This window comes from Macrotis lagotis, chromosome 1 (assembly GCF_037893015.1).
Source record: "Macrotis lagotis isolate mMagLag1 chromosome 1, bilby.v1.9.chrom.fasta, whole genome shotgun sequence".
Classification (NCBI taxonomy): Eukaryota; Metazoa; Chordata; class Mammalia; order Peramelemorphia; family Peramelidae; genus Macrotis; species Macrotis lagotis.
The window spans coordinates 362,351,706-362,371,917 of record NC_133658.1 but is presented as its reverse complement, the minus strand read 5'-3'; the positions used below and the strand labels follow the sequence as shown (position 1 = coordinate 362,371,917).

The 20,212-nt window shown below is 34.0% G+C and overlaps 1 protein-coding gene across 12 annotated transcripts in view; it reads left to right on the top strand.

Annotated features, from left to right (window-relative positions):
• The window catches only part of NSD1 (nuclear receptor binding SET domain protein 1), a 160,556-nt gene that overhangs the window by 100,493 nt on the left and 39,851 nt on the right, over positions 1–20,212 (top strand). For all 12 annotated transcript variants that reach the window (XM_074212296.1, XM_074212295.1, XM_074212293.1 and 9 more), the window contains 7 exons: positions 2,976–3,100; positions 3,210–3,480; positions 4,254–4,363; positions 13,397–13,472; positions 16,197–16,309; positions 17,223–17,366; positions 18,539–18,662. In XM_074212296.1, coding sequence (XP_074068397.1) covers positions 2,976–3,100; positions 3,210–3,480; positions 4,254–4,363; positions 13,397–13,472; positions 16,197–16,309; positions 17,223–17,366; positions 18,539–18,662 — 963 coding nt within the window. The remainder of the gene's footprint in view (positions 1–2,975; positions 3,101–3,209; positions 3,481–4,253; positions 4,364–13,396; positions 13,473–16,196; positions 16,310–17,222; positions 17,367–18,538; positions 18,663–20,212) is intronic.

The following is a 20,212-nucleotide window of genomic DNA, read 5'->3' as shown; positions in this document are numbered from 1 at the left end:
GGGAGTTGTGATCAGCAACGGTGGAAAAATATGGGAGTAGCTTTTGTGATGGACTTATCATAAAGAATGTGATCAAGGCGGCTAGGTGGCTTAGTGGATAAAGCACTGACCTTGGAGTCAGGAGTACCTGGGTTCAAATCCGGTCTCAGACACTTAATAATTACCTAGCTGTGTGGCCTTAGGGGCAAGCCACTTAACCCCGTTTGCCTTGCAAAAACAAAAAAAAAGAATGTGATCCACCCCCAGAGCTGGTGGTCTTCGAATGCAGACTAAAGCACATTTTTTTCTCTTTCCTTTATTTTTCATGAGGGTCTGTAATGTATTAAAAAAAGACCATCATTTGCACAAAAATAAATTAATTAGTTAAAAAAGAGAAAATCACTGCTATATAAAATCCTAGCTATATTGATAGCTCCAACAAAAATAGTCAATGTGATTAACAGAAATATTGACTTTAATGTTTGAATTGCAGAATATATAAAAAAAGAATAGTGTTTGTGTTCAGGGTATGAATGTTCTTTCTAATAGTAAGAACTAAGTTAAGATGAAGGGAATGTATTTCCAGCGTGACTTTATTAATAATTCTGTTATTAGAGAAAGGAGACAGATCTTGGCTGTGGGATAGTCTTTTTTTTTTTAAGTTTTTTTGTAAAGCAAACATGGTTCAGTGGCTTGCCCAAGGCCACACAGCTAGGTAATTATTAAGTGTCTGAGACTGGATTTGAACCCCGATACTCCTGACTCCAAGGCTGGTGCTTTATCCACTACACCACCTAGCTGCCCCTATGGGATAGTCTTGAGTAGAAAATTAAGAAATCATACTTTGTTTCTCCTTTTTCTTATTACTATCTGAATAATATGTAGTGAGTGTTGGGAGAAAACTTGCTTTAGAATCAGATTATCAAGATTTGAATTCAGGTTCTGTGACCATCAGCAATCCAGTTCTCCTTTTGAAACTTTGATTTCTCCAAATTTGGAATAATGGATATGGACTAGTTAATCTTTATATTCTTTTCTATCTTCAAACCCTGTGACCTTTGTCAAGTTCTAGGTAAAAATAAATATGTAGTGTCTTTTGAGCTGCTTCTTTGCAAGAAGCACATGGATGCTCTTTTGAAACTTGTAGTCTAGTAAGGGAATTATGTCGGATACATGAAATTGTCATGGATTTTATGACAGGTGATGAGTTATAAGGTATACCTTCTAAAAGTTTTCTCACGCAAAGCTTAGTTTAATTATAACTCATTTCCTTTAAGGAGGAAAAATAAACTGGAGTGTAAATATCTTTCCAACCAAAGGGATTAAATAAAGGGAATATAGACAGCATACTGTGGTAGAAAGAATTCTTGATTTGGAGTGAGAAGACTTATTTAAGATCCTACCACAGTTTTGTTTTGTGATTTTTTTGATACCTTGTAGATGTCAAATGAAAAACCAATTGTCTCAGTTTACCCTACCTCAATTTTCTCTTATTTAATTAAGGAGTAAAATTATGTAGCTATATATTACAGTCCTTTCTAGGTATATGAATAGTATTTTAAAAATACATTTTTGAATGCCTTTTGTATTTATTTCACTCTCATTTCTGTTGAAGGAACATCTTTATAGTTGTTGAATAGGATCCATAAATTTAGATCTCTGAAAGAAGTCCAGAATGGTCAAGATATTACCCACAAAAAACAGGTGTTAAACGACAACTTGACATTTAAGCCTTGGATCTCTGATTTCAAATTCAATACCCTTTCTATTTTATCGCCTATGCTCTTATAGATTTTGACACTTTGTGTTAGACTTAACATTTTCCTTAGAGATTAAGGAACAACTTCAGTTTGTAATCCTGGACAAGTCACATATTTTCTCTTAGTCTCAGTTTCCTTTTCTGTAAAATGGGAATGTAATAGTATTTACCTCCTATTAACCTCACAGGGTTGTGGAATGTACATATTTTAAACATTTTCACTTATGTTTACTAAATTGAAAGATAGAAATTGTATTTAAGAGTTTTTTATTTTGGGAGTAATTTTTTGTTTTTGTTTTTGCTAGTTTTAAGAACCTAGAAGTAAGTGTTACTTAGTCCTGCTAAACAATTTTCAAACAATGCAGATCAACATCTTGGATTATGGAGTTAATTGTGCTTTTCTTTTTAACAAAAGTATTTCAAGGTTTCTTATCATTTGCATTGGTGTAAACTCCATCCTGAAGAAAAGACTATTTTAAGCAAAAGCATTCTTCATCATCATGTCTTAAAATATGTGTGATTTCATCATTTTGGGTACTTCTACCATTAAGCATACTTTATAATTCTCGCAACTTTCTACTAGTTTTATTGAATTTCTGTTGTCAGCAACACTTGATAAATATCACAGAACTTAGGGTTTGGAGATAGAAAAGAATATAAGGTTGAAAGAGTCTCTGTCCATCGTTTCAAACTTGGAAACATCAAAGTTCAAAAAGGAGAACTGACTTGCTGATAGTCACAGAACCTGAATTCAGATTCTGACAATGTGACTATAAAGCAGTAACCTCATATGTCATACTTACTTATGTTGGTCCTTATACAGCAGAATAGCATATCATTCAAAGCTTTTCCAATTTGTTCTGGACTTAGATTTTGTGTTATGTCTTAAAGAAAAAAGATTTTGTGGGCAGCTTGGTGGCACAGTGGATAGAGCACTGGTCTTGGAGAATCAGGAGGACCTGATTGTGGACTCAGATGCTTAATAAATACCTAGCTGGTGACTTTTGGCAAACACTTAACCCCCATTGCCTTGCAAAAAAATTAATAACAAAACAAAAAAAAAGATTTTTGTAAAAGGAAAAAAAAACCATCTGAAGTATCTTAATATCCTATAGAGCAACTTGAAAATAAAGGAAAATTTTTGCATGCTTTGGGAAATAGAGGGGATTAGGCCTTTCTCTACTTTGTTGCCCCCATTGTTGTTCAATATTGATTCTTTTTTTTTCCCTTTGCTCAGTTGCTCGCTCAGAGAAGAAACGTCTTAGGAAGCCAAGCAGGTGGCTTTTGGAATATACAGAGAAATATGACCAGATATTTGCCCCCAAGAAAAAACAAAAGAAGGTGCAGGAACAGTTGTCTAAGGTGGATATGTTTATCTTCACATCCTTTTTCCAACTATTCTTTGACATTTGCATTCACTAGTCTTGTTTTCATCCTCTGTGCTTTGCTGTTTTGTTTTTATTGCTCTTAGGTAAATTCCTTAAGAGAAAATGAAGCCCAGACTGCACAGTGCCAATCTAGCACTGATCTCCAGAATAAGCCAGTGGAAGAGAGCTCTTCAACCAAAGAGGATCCTCCTGTCCTTGAGAGAGAGGCTCCATTTTTGGAAGGACCAATAATAGGTCAGTCAGAACTTGGAGGTGGAAATGCAGAGTTGCCAGAACTGACCTTGTCTGTGCCAATTACACGTGAAATTTCTTCTTGGTCTTCGCTGGATCCAGAGGAACCATTATTGAAACCAAGTAAGGAATACCCAGAGTATGTGAGATGGAATGGAAAGAAAATTGGGTGGAGTTTCAGGAACCTTAAGTTTTATTTAGTCTCAATTCTACCAATTCACTTATCAAAAGACTTTGAACCTGTCACATGTGTTCTCTGAAACTCAGTTGCCTTATCTGTGAAATATTAGGGTGTTTGAGTGCTGGTCTTGAGTTATAACAATGACTTACATCAAGCAAGTTTAATAAAATATGGTAATACGTTTTTTGAACAAGATTAAAAGGTGCTGGTAAAGGATAAATAGATTAGGATGTTTTTGTTCATTTCAGTATTGTAATATATTGGTTGTATTTTTAAACATGTCTTGTCCAGTATGAATTGTGTTCAAATGAAAAACAGATATAGCAAAAAGGGCACAATAAAAAGCTGATGGCCATATGTGCTTTTTTTTGGATTCATTTGATAGTTTGTATTTGGGGATTAGTAGATATTTTCATCACCATTCAGATTGGGCAACAAGGATTTAAACATCAGTATATTGTAGTTTTAGTAGACTACATTTCCAGTTTAGGTTCTTTGTTAAGAATGTATTTATTTCCATTTCTTCTTCAACCTATGTACAGATTAATTTATCGTATAAAAGAAAATGAACTAAGAATAGATTAAATCATGAATGTGGTGCTAGGTATATAAGGTGAATTTAAATTGAAGCACTTGGAAAACCAGGAGCTTAGCTTGGTTTTGTTGTTGCTGTTGTTGTTGTTTGTGTTAAGCTAATAAAGAGATTATATTTCAGGAAATTATGAAAGTAAGCGTCAGAGGAGGCCAACAAAAAAGCTCCTTGAATCTAATGATTTGGACCCTGGATTTATGCCCAAAAAAGGGGATTTGACACTCCTAAGAAAGGTATGAGTCTTTCTTTAATCCTTAGAGTGAAAAATGAATCAAATGAGTTTTAAATTTACGAAATGAGGAAATGCACTTCCTCCCTTCTTTGCAGAAATGTGGAATTATTACATATACTCTGAGACATACTGAATGTTGGTTAATTAGCTGAACTTTTTTTTTTTCTTTTAAATTCTTTGTTGTAAGGAAAGACTCTGGTCAGGAGAGTGGTTAAAGAAATCATTCTTTTTTGGAATTGGCCACTCTTGTCCTTTTTGCCTCATCTCTTTTTTTGAATGTTATTTCATTTTATTTTTTCCAATTACATGTAAAAATAGTTTTCAACATTAATCTTTTTGTAAGCTTTTGAGTTCCAAATTTTATTCTTTCTTCATTACAAACAAGTAATCTCAAATAGCTTATGCATTTACAATCATGTTTAATATATTTCCATAATAGTGAAAGAAGAATCCAGAACTAAAGGGGGAAAAACAGGTTTTAAATAGTGAAAATAATATACTTTGGTCTGCATTCAGACTCCACAGTTTGTTCCCCTCCCTTTGGATATGGATGATATTTTCTGTAACAGATCTCTTAAGGATTGTCCTTGATCACTAAATTACTGAGAGGAACTAAGGCCAACATAGTTGATCATCAACACAATGTTGCCATTAGTGTATACAGCGTTTTCTTGGTTCTGCTCACTGAATTCAACATCAATTCGTGCTAGTCTTTTCAGGTTTTTCTGAAAACCACTCATGATTTATTACAGAAGAATAGCACTCCATCATCACATTCTTATATCACAATTTGTTCAACCATTTTTCCAATTGATGGGCATCCTCTCAGTTTTCAATTCTTTGCCACTACAAGAGCTACTATAAATATTTTTGTGTGTATGATTCTTTTTCCCTTTTTATGATCAGTTTGGGATTTAGATTAGCTGTTATTGCTGGATCAAAAGATTTTCAGTTTTTGGTTTTATTTTGCAAGACAAATGGGGTTAAGTGGCTTGCCCAAGGTCACACAGCTAGGTAATTATTAAGTATCTGAGGTCAGATTTGAAGTCAAGTACTCCTGACTCCAAGGCCGGTGCTCTATCCACTGTGCCAACTAGCCAAGCCCCCCAAAATTTTCAGTTTGATTGACCTTGGGACAGAGTTCCAGATTGCGCTGCAGAATGGTTGGATCAGTTCACAACTCCACCAACAGTGAATTAGTGTCCCACTTTTTCTCCTCTCTCTCTCTCTCACCTAACTAATCTCTGAATCAGTGTTGCCTCAGTCAAACTGTGACCTGGAAAAGACCTCACTTTAAAAAACCAAGACATACAGAACTATCTGCAGTTCCATATCTGGCCATTGGAGGAGAAAGTGAGGCTGGTGACTTTGCAGAGCACCCCTTACTTAAATCCATCTTGCTTGCATGGCATCAGCTCCCTGATGTCATACTCTTCTTTGAGAAAGAAGGACTAGGGGCAGCTAGGTGGCACAGTGGATAGAACACTGGCCTTGGAGTCAGGAGGACCTCAGTTCAAATCCAACCTCAGACACTTAATAACTGCCTAGTTATGTGACTTTGGTCACATAAGTAACAAGTCACTTAACCCCATTGCCTTAAATAAATAAAAACTTTAAAAAAGAGAAAGAAGCACAAAATAATATCAATTCAGAAATTAAGATGATGTACAAACCAAAAAAAAATCAACAATTAAAAGTTGAGAATCAATCTCTAAATGTTTCCAAATCCTTTTTATATATCAATTCTAAAGTTCCAGTTCTAGGCATCTTTCAATTAAATAGTAAATACTATTATTACTACAACTACTATTACTAGTAAAAGAATAAGTATATAAGGTAGTAGTTGAATCTCTCACAGTTAATATGAATAATTCATTTTGTGACATGGAATGATACCAGAGACCACAAAACATAGATAGCCTAATCTCAAAAAAAGATTGAGTGAGGGGCGGCTAGGTGGCGCAATGGATAGAGTGCCAGCCCTGGAGTCAGGAGTACCTGAGTTCAAATTCGACCTCAGACAATTAATAATTCCTTAGCTGTGTGGCCTTGGGCAAACTACTTAACTCTGTTTGCCTTGCAAACCCCCCCCCCAAATGAATGAACAAATTAATAACAGAAAATTTTCAAATATGGAAGGAGGGAATCTTTGTATTTTAAATATCTTTAACATAAATTTTGACACTCCAAATCTCTAGAACATTGAAAAATCCATAAGATTAAGGACCCTTCCCTAGGAGACAAAGAATTTGAGCTGTTTTCAAGAATGAAGAAAAGCTGTCCAAAATCATACAGTAAATTTTCAACATCACAAAAATTCCAAAGGAACAATTGGGCAGTATTTTTTCCATTAAATTCATCAGGCTTTCAAAGATGCTTAAGGGGGAAAAAAAAGGAAAAAATGAGGAAAATTTATTTGAGATGGACTTTAAAGAGGCAGACTGATTCACTGATGAAAAAACTTTGAAGTGATTCAGGTGCTCTGGAGAAAACCAATTTGACATTAGGTATGTTAAGTTAATCTGCTACTTACTACCCAGGGATTCCACTTTAGTAACTTTTGGGAAAAAAGACTTAATATGTTTACAGTAACATTATTTAGGTTAAGAAAAAATATAAAAACAAAATACATCTAAGAATTAAGAAAAGGCTAAACACATAATAGAATTAAATGTAATGTTTTAGTAGTGTGCTGTAAAGAATGATGAGTGTTATGAAGGAAGACTTAAGTGATCCAGAGTGAACAATATAGTCAATAGAAAAAGATACAATAATGACAAGAATGTAAGTAAAGTTGGGGAAAGAATCTCCCTAACCAACTGCTCCCAAATTAACAAAAAAAGAATCTGATTTTAGTACCATGATGTCAGTTTAATGCTACAAAAAGCCTTTTGTTGATGTTATTTATCACTTTTCTGGGATTGTCTCAGGGCTAACTTAAAGGCTTTAATTCCAGTTTTCACAAGAAAGTTAAGGAAAAACAACCAAAGCAGTGATTGCATATATGACTGTCTATGCAACATTTTGCTTTGATATGAAACACTTTCATACGGTTGTGAATATTTTATACTTTTTTTTTTAAGGTTTTTGCAAGGCAAACGGGGTTAAGTGGCTTGCCGAAGGCCACACAGCTAGGTAATTATTAAGTGTCTGAGACTGGATTTGAACCCAGGTACTCCTGACTCCAGGGCCGGTGCTTTATCCACTGCGCCACATAATGGCCCCTATTTTATACTTCTTTTGACAACCCTTTGATCATATGCTTTGAGCACTCTTCTATTGGAGGATAGCTATTAGTTTTACATACGTATTAATGGTTTCTATATCTTTTTGTATGTTTTTGCAAGGCAGTGGGGTTAAGTGCCTTGCCCAAGGCCACACAGCTAGGTAATTAAGTGTCTGATGCCAGATTTGAACTCAGGTACTCCTGACTCCAGGGCTGGTGCTCTATCCATTGTGCCACCTAGCTGCCCCACAAATGGTTTCTATATCTCATCAAATTCTCAGCAGAGAAATTTGTTATAAAGGTGTTTCTTCCCCCCATACAATCTCTTTTTTCCTTATCCTTAAATGTTTAGGGTTTGTGCACAACTTTTCAATTTCTGCCAAGTTTTCTATTTTATGTAATTGCCTTTGTCACTTATTTTAAAAAATCTCCTATTCCTAGGTCTGAAAAGTATAGAATCTGTTTTTCTTTTTTCTTCGTGGGTAGAATAATTTTTATAGTATTATTTGTATGTTGAGATTATATTGTAGAATATATATATATATATATATATATTATATATATATATATATATATATTATGATATAAGGGATTGTGGTATAAGCCTAATTTTTGTTAAACTCCTTTCTAGTTTTCCCAACAGTTTTTATTAAATGGGGATTTCTTGCCAAAGTATTTTATGTTTTCTGTGTCATTGAATTTGTTTGTTTATATTTCCCTCTTGCCCCAGTCTATTCCATTGATCTCTTCCTATCTTTTTAACCAATACCAGATGGTCTTAATGACTTCTGATTTATGGCATAGTTTGAGATCTAGAAGTCTGATCTTGTTTTTATCATTTCATAAATTTCCTTGGTAGTCTACTCATTTTTCTAAATGAATTTTGCTATTTTATCAAACTTATGGAAGGTACCCCTTTGTTAATTTGATTGCCATCACATTAAAACTGTAAGTTTAACTTTGGTAGCATGTCATTTTTATTATTTTGATGCAATCAATCCATGATCATTGAATATTCTCTCAATTTTTTTTAAGTTGTTCTTTCTTCTTTAAAGAGTACTTTGTAATAGTTTTTCCAAGTATTTTATATACTTTGGTAAATTTGTCAGATAATTTATTCATTTTGCAGTTATTTGGACTGGCATTTCCTTTTCTATTATTGACTCTTGGACTTTGTTAGCTAGGTATTTGTGAGAGTTTATTTTGTGGCCTACAATGTGGCTGAAACTATTTTTTTCAATTACTATCTTTGAAGGTTTCCTAAGATTTTTTTAAGGAAATCATCATGGGGCAGCTAGGTGGAGCAGTGGATAAAGCACCAGCCCTGAAGTCAGGAGTATCTGGGTTCAAATCCGGTCTCAAACACTTAATAATTACCTAGCTGTGTGGCCTTGGGCAAGCCACTTAACCCCATTTGCCTTGCAAAAACCTAAAAAAAAATCATCATGTCAGGTGGCTAGGTGGTGCAGTGGATAGAGCACGGCCCTGGAGTCAGGAGTACCTGAGTTTCAAATCCGTCCTCAGACACTTAATAATTACCTAGCTGTGTGGCCTTGGGCAAGCCACTTAACCCCATTGCCTTGCAAAAAAAAAATTAAAAAAAGAAGAAAATCATCATGTCATTAGCAAACAGTAGTCTTGTTATCTTCTCCTACTCTGTTAACTTTTTGTTTTTGTCAGAACTTCTACATTTCTATTACATAATGGAGGGAAGAGCAGGCATCCTTGCTTTACTCCAGGATTTAGTGGGAAAGCTTCTAGTGTATCTCTGTTGCATATGTTATAGCTTTTTTTATTTTTAAATAGTTAATTTAAAAAATTACATGGTTCTAATGTTTTGTAGGATTTTTAACATCTTTTTTATCTTTTTTTAATTTATTGTTTTTATTTTCATTTTGTACAATTTTTTTTACATTAATAAAATATTCTTGTTTAAGAGTACACAAAATACCCCCTCCCCCCATAAATATAGACTTGCTTGAGCGATAAAGTAAAGGGGAGAGAGAAAAAATTAAAATAAAAAAAATAATAGTAAAAATTGTAGGTATGGCCAGGTGGCACAATGGACGAAGCACCAGCCCTGGAGCCATGAGCACCTGAGTCCACATCCAGCCCCGTAGACCCAACAATCACCCAGCCGTGTGACATGAAAGCCACCCGATCCCCACTGCCCTGCAAAAACCAAAAAGAAGAAAAAAAAAGACCCAAAATAGAATGAAATAGTAATAATAGTAGGGGTGGCTGGGTGGCAGACAGAGCATTGGCCCTTCAGCCAGGAGCACCCGGGTCCAAATCCGGCCTCAGACAACCCAACGATCACCCTGCTATGCAGCCCCAGGCAGGCCACCCAGCCCCATCTGCCCTACCCCCCCCCCCAAATAATAATAATAAAAAATGTGCTTGAGTGTTTGTTCCAACACCAACAACTCTGTCGCGGATGGATCACATTCCTTATGATAAGTCCATGGCAAAAGTTACTTCCATATTTTTCCACCATTGCCATTGTTGATCGCAACTCCCTCCTTTGGTATTTCTCCACTACCATGTACTATATTTTCTCTCTCCTTTCACTCTGACTCTGGTGTAGGGTTGTTGACTGGCTCAGCAGACAGATCCCCAGCTCTTTGGCCAAGAGGCTCTGAGCCCCCATACCACCATTTAGGCCCAGCATCCACCTGGCCCTATGGTCCTGGACAGGCCATCCGATCCCTTTTTTCATCTTTCAAGATAATCTTGACTTTGGTAGTTTTTTTTTTAATATTACATTGATTGTTCTTGTAAGTTTGATCCATTTTTGCTTTTGGTCATGAATAAGTGATGTCTAGAATGAATTATTGTTGTCAGTTTAACAAGATATTTAAATTTTTTGAAATACTTTATTAATAATATTGGTCTCTGATTCTCCTGTGCTTTATTCTTCCTAAAGTTTACTAATTAATAAATACTGTATTTGTTTCATTAAAGTATGAGTGTTCCTGTCTTCCCATACCTCTTCCAACATTGATCTTCAATTGATTCCTTATCTTTTCCAGTTTGCAGTTTTCTAATTATCAGTGATTGAAACATGTTCTTAGTATACCTTTGGTAAACACCAAAGGTATTTTGGCTCTATGAGGTTATGTATCTCATTTTACATATGAGGCCTAAATAGGTTAAGTTATTGATGCTAGATAATCAGTAAAAGAAGTAAGCTTTGAACTTGCATCTCCTGATTCCAAATGTTATATTAACACAAGATAAGATATTGCTTTTATTTTCACATGGTCATCTAATTTTTGCAGTTCTTTAGATCTGTTTATAATCTTTAGCTCTCTCTCTAAAGGAATTGGTCAAATATTTGTGTCTATGCCCTTTATATTTTAAATATCACTAATACTTAATGCAAGGGAGGGTCATGGCTGTTTTTGTTTGGCTACTTAAAATTTCTTTTATTTTCTCATTGATTTTTTTTTCTTATAAAATCTTCCTTATTTTGTGTCATAAAATTATATGACTGTTTCTATCATCCCATAGTTCTTCCACCATTGACCTACTTTTTATTATTCATTTTTCCCAACTGACATCAGTTAGATAAGGCCTTTTCCATATCTAAATCTGGAATCCTACAGTCTGTATTAGCTTTTGTGATTCCATCCACTCCGTCTTGCCAAACGCCATCCCCATAACTATGAAGGAAATCCTTGTTTTCTTCTTTGTTTTCTGGTATGAGCTTTTATATGCTTAAGGAATATTCATTTAGAGCTTATGATATGTTATATAAAATATTGGTCTAATTTCTATTTACTAAAGAGCCTTAGAGTTTTGTAGTTATTCTTGGCTGATAGGAAGATATTCCCCTAATAATTTATGTTCTTATTTACTCTGTCATATTGATTTACATTTCTGTTTAAAAAAAGACTTCCAGACCTCAGTTTTGGTAATAACTTCTTCATAATATAGTATGAGGTGTAGTAAAGTTATACCCCTTTTATCCCTAAATAGTGAACGAATTCATTTGACAGAAACACTTTTTATTAGATACCCAAAATCGCAAACCTAAAGCTCAGTTTGACAGAGGAATATTGATGAAAAATACTTCCATGCAATAGAAATTTCCTCAGAAAATAATTCATTTTGACTGAGGTTGGATTGATTATAGGGGGATACAAAGGTGCCTCAACACTGGGAAATAGCCTAATTATTCCTGAAAGCAAAGAAACAATAAAAGCCATAATAGGAAACTCAGATTACCCAGATTATGCTATATAATTGTATGGGTTTTGCATAATCCCAAAGTCTGTATGTGTATCATGGATTAGAATTTTAAATCTGAGCACAGAATTGAATCAATAGGAAGGAAAGGAAAGTGTTGCATTTGGTAAATTATTTTGCAGTACTTTCAGTAAACCTGTTCTCCAGCAAAGCTTACCTTTTTAATGTTACTATTGTGATATCCTTTGATTCATAGCTATATTTCATCCCTATCTCTTAAGACACAAAATTGTGGGTTATCTAGGGGGTAATTGATGTGATAAATGTAATGTAAGTAAACTGAAACATAAGATTAAAGAGATGAAATTGTAAAACAAATAAAAGTGCACATTATTCCTCACATGGATCATCAGAAAAAAGATTACCTTATCATTCAATAAGAGTTGTACATTGTAGATGAATAACCTGAATATTTAATTCATATCCATGAAATGCTAGAATATCCAGATTAAGACCATGAAGCATTTTTGGCAGTCTACTGGTCTAAGAACATTTAGATCACTTCTGAATCTGTGCTAACAGAAGTAGTATATATGCACATGTATCTGGAATCCTTTTTTTTTTTTAATTTTTATTTAGGTTTTTGCAAGGCGGATGGGGTTAAGTGGCTTGCCCAAGGCCACACAGCTAGGTAATTAGTAAGTGTCTGAGACTGTATTTGAACCCAGGTACTCCTGACTCCAGGGCTGGTGCTCTATCCACTGCGCCACCTAGCTGCCTCGATTCCTTTATTTTTAGAAAAATGTTTTCTCATGAGTTGTTTAGGTTTTTTTTTTTAAGATGGATTAATAATCTGAATTTGGAAACCCATGGAATCTATTTCTTTCTGATATCATCCTACCATTGTTCATCTGTTACTGCCTGTTGTATTGACTTTTTTGTCCTTAGAGTAACAAGCTAGGGTATTGTGGTTGTGCAGGACAAAGCCTGTTGATCCCAAAGTCTTGAGTATTTGTGGCATAGGTATTCATTTGAAATTAGTATTTTAGCAAATATAACAGTAATTTTAGTATTTCATTTTGAGATCTCTAAGGTACTTTAAATATATTATCTGAATTTATCTGGATTTAATGAATTATAATTCCCCCCAAAAGTTCTACCTTACATTTTATAGAACTATCAGCCTGTCCGATGTACAGACAGTTATGTGAGTGCTGAAATCTAGAATTTTGCAGGTTTGTTATTAATTGCTAATACTTTCTTACTAGATTTATAAGGCAAGGTCCTGCTTTGAGTTTTTTTACTATCCTGATTGTTCTCCTAAGAGAACTAGCTTCCCATTTTTTTTTCTTCTTTATTAGGAGTACAGACTTTATTATTGGAGAGTTTCAGATTAAATTAGTTGAGCTCTTGGATTTTACTGATGAAGGAACTTTGGTGATAATTACCTCAGAAATCATTTTAAATCTAATTATTTTAAACCCAGTAATGCTGGATTTTGTTTATTCATTTAAACACTTAGGGCAGTCTTTCATTAGTAAAGTAAATTCCTCTGTTGATACTAAATTCTCCCATACTCATAACACTCAGAATGATGTTTATCTTGCTCCTATTCAGTGTTATAATACTGGTCGCTTGGAGAATGATATTTCTGGATCATGTACAACTCTCACATCTTTGGACTTCGGTGAAGGTAAGTGCTTTAGATATAAAGGGGGATGTTAATACTTCATATGATTCCTTTTTTTCCTTTATAGTAGTATTCCTTTTGGGGATATAGTATATCTAGAATTATTCAAGATAGCATAGAAAGAAACAATTGACCATGAAATGACCTTTCTATATTCTGCCTTTTTACATCATTTTTTTTCATGATATCCCTTACTTACGTAATCCTTTTTAGTAAAAAGAGATGGAAAATTTCAGTTAAAATGCCTGAAGTATGATTTTTGGTTATCTTTGAGATACATGTATAGGACAGAGTATTTATGATCCTGTTGCATGTAATTTAGTCAGTGTACCAACTCCTTCCTGTCAGTGTCATCAGTAAATAATTAAAAAACCTTACCTGAATGAAGGGAGCTGAAGTGAAGATAGACTGAGGTTTCCTAGAGTCAGCTCTGAACTTACCTTCTCTCCCCGATAGCCCTCTTACCTGCTTCCTTAATCAGATAGTTGTCTTTCTACTCTCTTTAGAAGAAGAGATTAGTTTATGTTTATTGCATATGTAGAATTGAATAGCTTTAGTTGCTGCAAAAATTCTTGAAACCAAATTGTGTAGAGTAGAATGTTGTTGATTCTATTTTTTTTTTTTTGATTGATTGAGAAGTCTTGGGAGTCGAGAAGAACTGAGGAGAACATCTGCCAGATAGATATAGAAAGCATCTATTGTGAATTACATTCTATGTGCTAGACATAGATATCTACCACAAGTTTGTGCGATTATAGCAAGTCACTTAACCTTTCAGTATTCTGAAGCCCAGTGTCTGGAAATTTTCAAGTTGCAGTGCAGTTGCTGATCTGAATTGTAAGAGACAGTGTCCACATGTAACCCATACACATGAAATTATAGTTTTAAGCCTGCCCCCCAAAAAAAGAAAGAGGAAAAGCTGTACAATGATGCGTAGTCAGATGTTGTCTTAATTGTTTCTTTAACTGACTTAGCTGATATTAATTTTTTTTTCTGGTATGATTTCTGTTACTATAGAATTGTAGTCTAGAACTATTTACTGTTAGAGTTGAAAAATAATTTAGAAGTTAGTCTAATGTATTGTGTTGTCCAGTGTGACATATCCTCTGTCTATCCAGTCTATGTTGGAATGCTGAGTTCTGTCAGCAAATGACTGCCCATTTTACCTTTTTTGACTAGCTCTTTGTAGAAAGTCTTTACCCATAAGAAGCAAAAATTACTTTCCAACAATTTTTGCGTATCATTCCTTCTAGGGTCAAGCAGAATAAGTCTAATTTCTCCTTTTCTTCATATCAAGTACTTCATGTAGCAAGGTTTTGACCTTACCCTGGTCACCCTTTTCTGCATATGTTCTATTTTGTCAGGATCTTATGTAATATGTAAAATGCCCAGATCTGAATAGTATTGCAGCAATAATCTGTTTAGGACTATTTACAAAAAGTTGCCTACCTTCATTTTACAACTTTCTCTTCTGTTACTCCAACTCAAGATCATGCTAACTTTTTCATTGCTTCTATTTATACTATTTATACTTTTGATTCATATTGAGCCTTAGATTCCACTAAATTTCAAATTGTTTGCTAATTTAATTAAAAAAATCAAAGCAGCCGTTAAATCTTGTTAGATTTAGGTCACTGTTCTTACCTTCCAAAATTTTTTTTATTGCTTGATTATATCAATCAATACTTATCATTTTCAATTTTTATTGGTATGCCATCTGTATCTCTTCATTCAAGTTATTGAAAAATTTTGGCCTAGAACATATCTAAGGATAAGTCCTGCCCCTCTTCTTAGGGAACTTCTTCCACAAGAACAGTGGATTAATCATCAGGCTTTAAATCTGCTTCCAGCCAGTGGTACTATTATCTAACTTATGGTTTCTTTATCTTCTTCACAAGCATATTTTGAGATACTTTGTTTAAATAACTCCCTGAATTCTGAGATTACTCAGTGATACTTTGGAGATGCTAATGTATTTTCATATCAGTATGTTAATACTTCAAGACTTCCTTTTTTTCTGAGAATTTTGAAAAAACTTTTTAAAATATCAAATTTTCTATATTCTAAAAGAATATAAAACAAAAGAAACATAGCTAAATACACACTTAGTTTTTAACAGAATTATTCTTTTTCAGTTTTATTATGTTTTTATTTTGTTACCCTTTAAAAAGAATCTTAAATCATAGAAATGAAAAAAATCATAGAAATGAAAAATTGAAATCTTAGAAGTCATCTGTATTAAAATCAGCCTGGTTAAGAATTCCTTCTACAATGTTGAAAACCACTAGTTATATATCCTCTTTTGGAAAGTTTTTCTTTACTCATCCCTGAATTGTGAATTTTAACTTTTCCTTCTTTGATTACATATGAGAGATTAGGAATTAACCTCTATGGAGGGCATTCTCTCTCTTTTTTTAAATTGATCTTAGAGATCTGAAAATGACACTAGGAATTTTTCCTAACCAATAAAGATAAAGAGCAGCATTTAGTATTTAGCCAATCTTCCATGTTCCTCATTATTCACGTAAAGAAGGTATGAAATAAATATGTTAATGTGTTTCAATTGTTAATACATTTCAATTGATCCTTATTAACCGTGTATAGAGAAATTGTCAAATCATTTTGATTTTATTCATCCATTAGCACAATGAACTGATTTCTTACCTATAAGGAGGTAAATAGTGGTTAACAGTTTCTTCTGTGGACATTTTCTTTTCTTTGTCATAGGTACAAATAAGGTCTTTGAAAAGCAGAGAAAAAGAAAGAGACAGAGGCACGTACCAGCACATTGTAAGAAAGTGAGAAATGAAGATACTTCTCGAGAGGCTCAAAACTCTGAGGTACAGCTGAGTTCTAGGCTATGTCCCTTCCAAAGGAATCTCCCCTTATCAATCACTTCTTTTCTCTAGTTTCCTTTAACAATATTAATAGAAAGAAACAGCCATGTAAAATATAGAATCCATTTGCATCAATAGTGTCATGGGATGGCAAGTGTGTGGCCTAATCATTTCTAAAGATCTAATCATTATATACTTTAGGTATTAGGATTAATTATACAGCAAAATTATCAATATTCAACCAGATTTTACATAAAATTTCATTTTAAATAGTCTTGAGTGGATTCTTACTTAAGTCCACTTGTAAGTCTCCTTATTAAAAACATTTCAGCCTAATTAAGACCTTCACATGCCAATTTTCCATATTTTTAAACCATTAAAGAATAGTACTAGTTTGGGAGAAAAACTAAATCTGAGTTTAAAATCAAAGTCCTTTCCTTTACATTGCATCAAAGTAAATTTGATGCTTTTAGGACTTTTTGGTATCATTTCAGGGAGTCCTGGAGGTCCATGCTAACAAACCTTGATAGAAGGACCATTACTTTCCAGGATAAAAAAGAATGAAATGCCCAGTTGGTGCATTTTTTTTTTTAGAAAACACTACTTGGAAGGAAAAAATAAATAATCAAATGAACTTAAGAATGTTTTCTCTCCCTTAGTGAAACCTTAAAATGGAACAGCTCAAAAAAGTTCCAGTGGAACAGCCTCAGAGCAGTTAGTGCCAGGGCATGAGGCGCTCACTACCTGCCCAATCACAGCAGGGTTAGAACTAACATTGCATGCAGTCCGCCCGCGTGATTGGCTGAACATCTGTAAGTGCTTATGGTTAGACAAATAGCAGCCCAGTGGGGTGGGGGTGGTCATATGGAAAGATACCAATGATCCAAGTTTGCTGGGCTTTTTTTTCTCTTTCAAGGGAGAACCAATTACTCCTGGGACTACTTCAAGCCCCAAAGATGCCATAGAAGAGAGTGTGGAACATGATCATGGGATGCCTGTATCTAAAAAGATGCAGGCTGAACGTGGTGGAGGAGCAGCTCTCAAGGAGAATGTTTGCCAGGTAGAAGTCTTTTGTACACTAAATATTCTTGCTAAAAATAGATCCTTAAAGAAGACCCTCTTACTGAAAAAAATGTGTTCAAATTGATTAATATTTGCAAACTACTTGCTGGCAGAACCTACTTTGACTGTTCTGTCTCTGTCCTGGTAGTTAAATGCATACTTTTGTCTCTTCTTTTTATAGTATTGATCATTTCTTTAAATGTTCTAATTCTAAAATACAAAAAGATTCAATTAAAATAACCAGGTGTAAATTAATGTTATTAGTCCACATTCAAAAGATTTTGTTAGGATTATTCTTTAGTTATATATTTGGCATGAGATCTAAACTAGCCAAGTTTGGTAAGACATCCTTGAAGAATTGAGTACCAGAAAAAAATTTTGGATACATCATATTTCTTTTTAGTGGACTAAGTTGGAAGATCTATAATATGCATCAGTAAGAGAGTATACTCATACAGACAAAATCTTGAATGGTTGAAGTTTGGAACAACTTTCATTAACCTGCTATTGCTTCTAATGCTTCATCATGATATGCAGACAATGCAGGATTCTTTAAACCAATGCATGGAAGTTCAAACTCTTATATGGCTTGCTGAGTTGAAAGAGTTTCAAGTATTAGCTTATAGTCCAACTGTTGTCTTATACAGCTAAAATTTAGAGCTTTTCTGTAGATTCTTGGCTATCTAGATAGTGAATTTTTTGGTTACACCAGCTATTAAAAGTCTGGAAGTGATTGCTATCTCATCAGCATAAGAAGAGTACTTATGGTGGCATGGATATAACCCTGAGCTCTCAGACAAATCTAGTGGAATCCATCCTCTCAGGTTCCCATCATGCTTGTCAAAATTCATCTATAAGCTCAATCACAGAACGGGTGTCTTCTGTCTAAGACCTAGATGAGCATAGAGAAACTCAGCACTATCAGGGTAGCCAGCCAGTGATGTTTTTTTTTTCTTTTTGGATCACAAGAATTCATGAAACAATTGACTGAGCTATGAGAGGAATTGAAATATGTATTACTAAGAGTGAAACCTGTACCAGTCATATTATTTTTAGTTTATTTGAAGTTATTTCTCACTGATGGCCATTTATCAAGGTTCTAACTTTAAATACTGTTCAGTTTGTTACTTTAAATTTTTCTATAGATGAATGTGCTTTCCTCCTAAACAGAACTGTGAGAAAGTGGGTGAGTTGTTGCTGTGTGAGGCGCAGTGTTGTGGTGCCTTCCACCTGGAGTGTATTGGCCTGACAGAGATGCCAAAAGGCAAATTTATCTGCAAGGAATGTCGAACAGGTATTTTGTGCACAGAAAATGCCCACCTCTTCTGTTGTAAATTTTGGAAGTCCATTTCTCTGGAGTTTCTTTTCAATGGACTATCCCAAATATTTTAATAAAATGTCGTATGATTTGTCATAGAAAATGTTGACAACCTAAGGAAAGTCATAGAAAAGTAAACTATTAGCAGTGTAAGGGATCATTGAGACATCATATCCCATGCCTACCACCTTTTATTAGATAAATATAAGCCATCACATTATTTTTTAAGTATAAACATACTTTCTGCCAAAATTGACAGTAAAGAATAAAGTGGGCTTATATTCTCTAACTTTTTTCAATTTATGAATGCATTATAGTTTCAAAGAGGGCTTATTTAGCAATGTCAGTGTTGAAGTGAACCTGTATTCATGTTAATACAATACCAATGGATTTATGAAGAAATAGAGATCCAGATTATTAACCATAAACTCAGATAACAGTTTGTCATCCAGTGATGGTTGTCTTGTGGTATAAAACCTTCACCACAAAAATATCCATTCTCAAGACTATCCTAAATTTTTATTTTTTTCAGATTTTTTTCTTCAGTTATTTACCAAATTTTGTGAGTAGTTTTTAAACTGCTTCAAACTACCACACATAGCATGACAGGGGAAAATATAAAGTTTAAAAAAGATTTAGTACTTTATTGTTTTTATTCTTTTAAAATGACAAGAAAATGACCAGTTCAAATTATAAGTAACTAAGGGCCTAACACATTCCAAGTTAACTACAAAAGACTAGTCCACAGGTCATTATTTTGCTTATTTATTTTTAGTTGATTTTCATTCACGGCTTAATAACCAGCAGCAAATATAAACGTTTAAATAACCAAATATAAAGAAATAACTTTTAGATGAAATCCACAGTGGATAGAATTTTTTTTCCACGACCAGAAAGGACCTAGGTTCAAATCCTTCACTTCTCCCAACAACTATTAACTGTGTGACTATCATTGTTATGTCTCATTTTCCTTATCTCTAAAAGGGGGATAATGATGCATACAATATCTATATCAGAATTATTATAAACATTAAAAGATACTATATAAAAGTAGCTTTCCTTTGTTTAGTTTTTTTGTAAGGCAAATGGGGTTAAGTGGCTTGCCCAAGGCCACACAGCTAGGTAATTATTAAGTGTCTGAAACCAGATTTGAATCCATGTACTCCTGACTCCGGGGCCGGTGCTTTATCCATTATGCCACCTAGCCACCCCCTCCTTTGTTTTTATATTCATAATATAAACACAAGTATGTGTGTACATATGTGTGTTTGTGTATGTATTAATATGTTATAAGCTTATACATTCACTTTAGCAAAGCAGTAACAAATTTGTGTTTCCTTTTCCTCTTTTAATGTTACATATGGGATTGGGGATGATTGTTTTGTTTCTTCTTCACTATTAAATATCTTTAAACTCTCTTATAAATTTTTTTTTATTTTTTTATTTTTTTTTAGTTTTTGCAAGGCAATGGGGTTAAGTGGCTTGCCCAGGGCCACACAGCTAGGTAACTACTAAGGGTCTAAGGC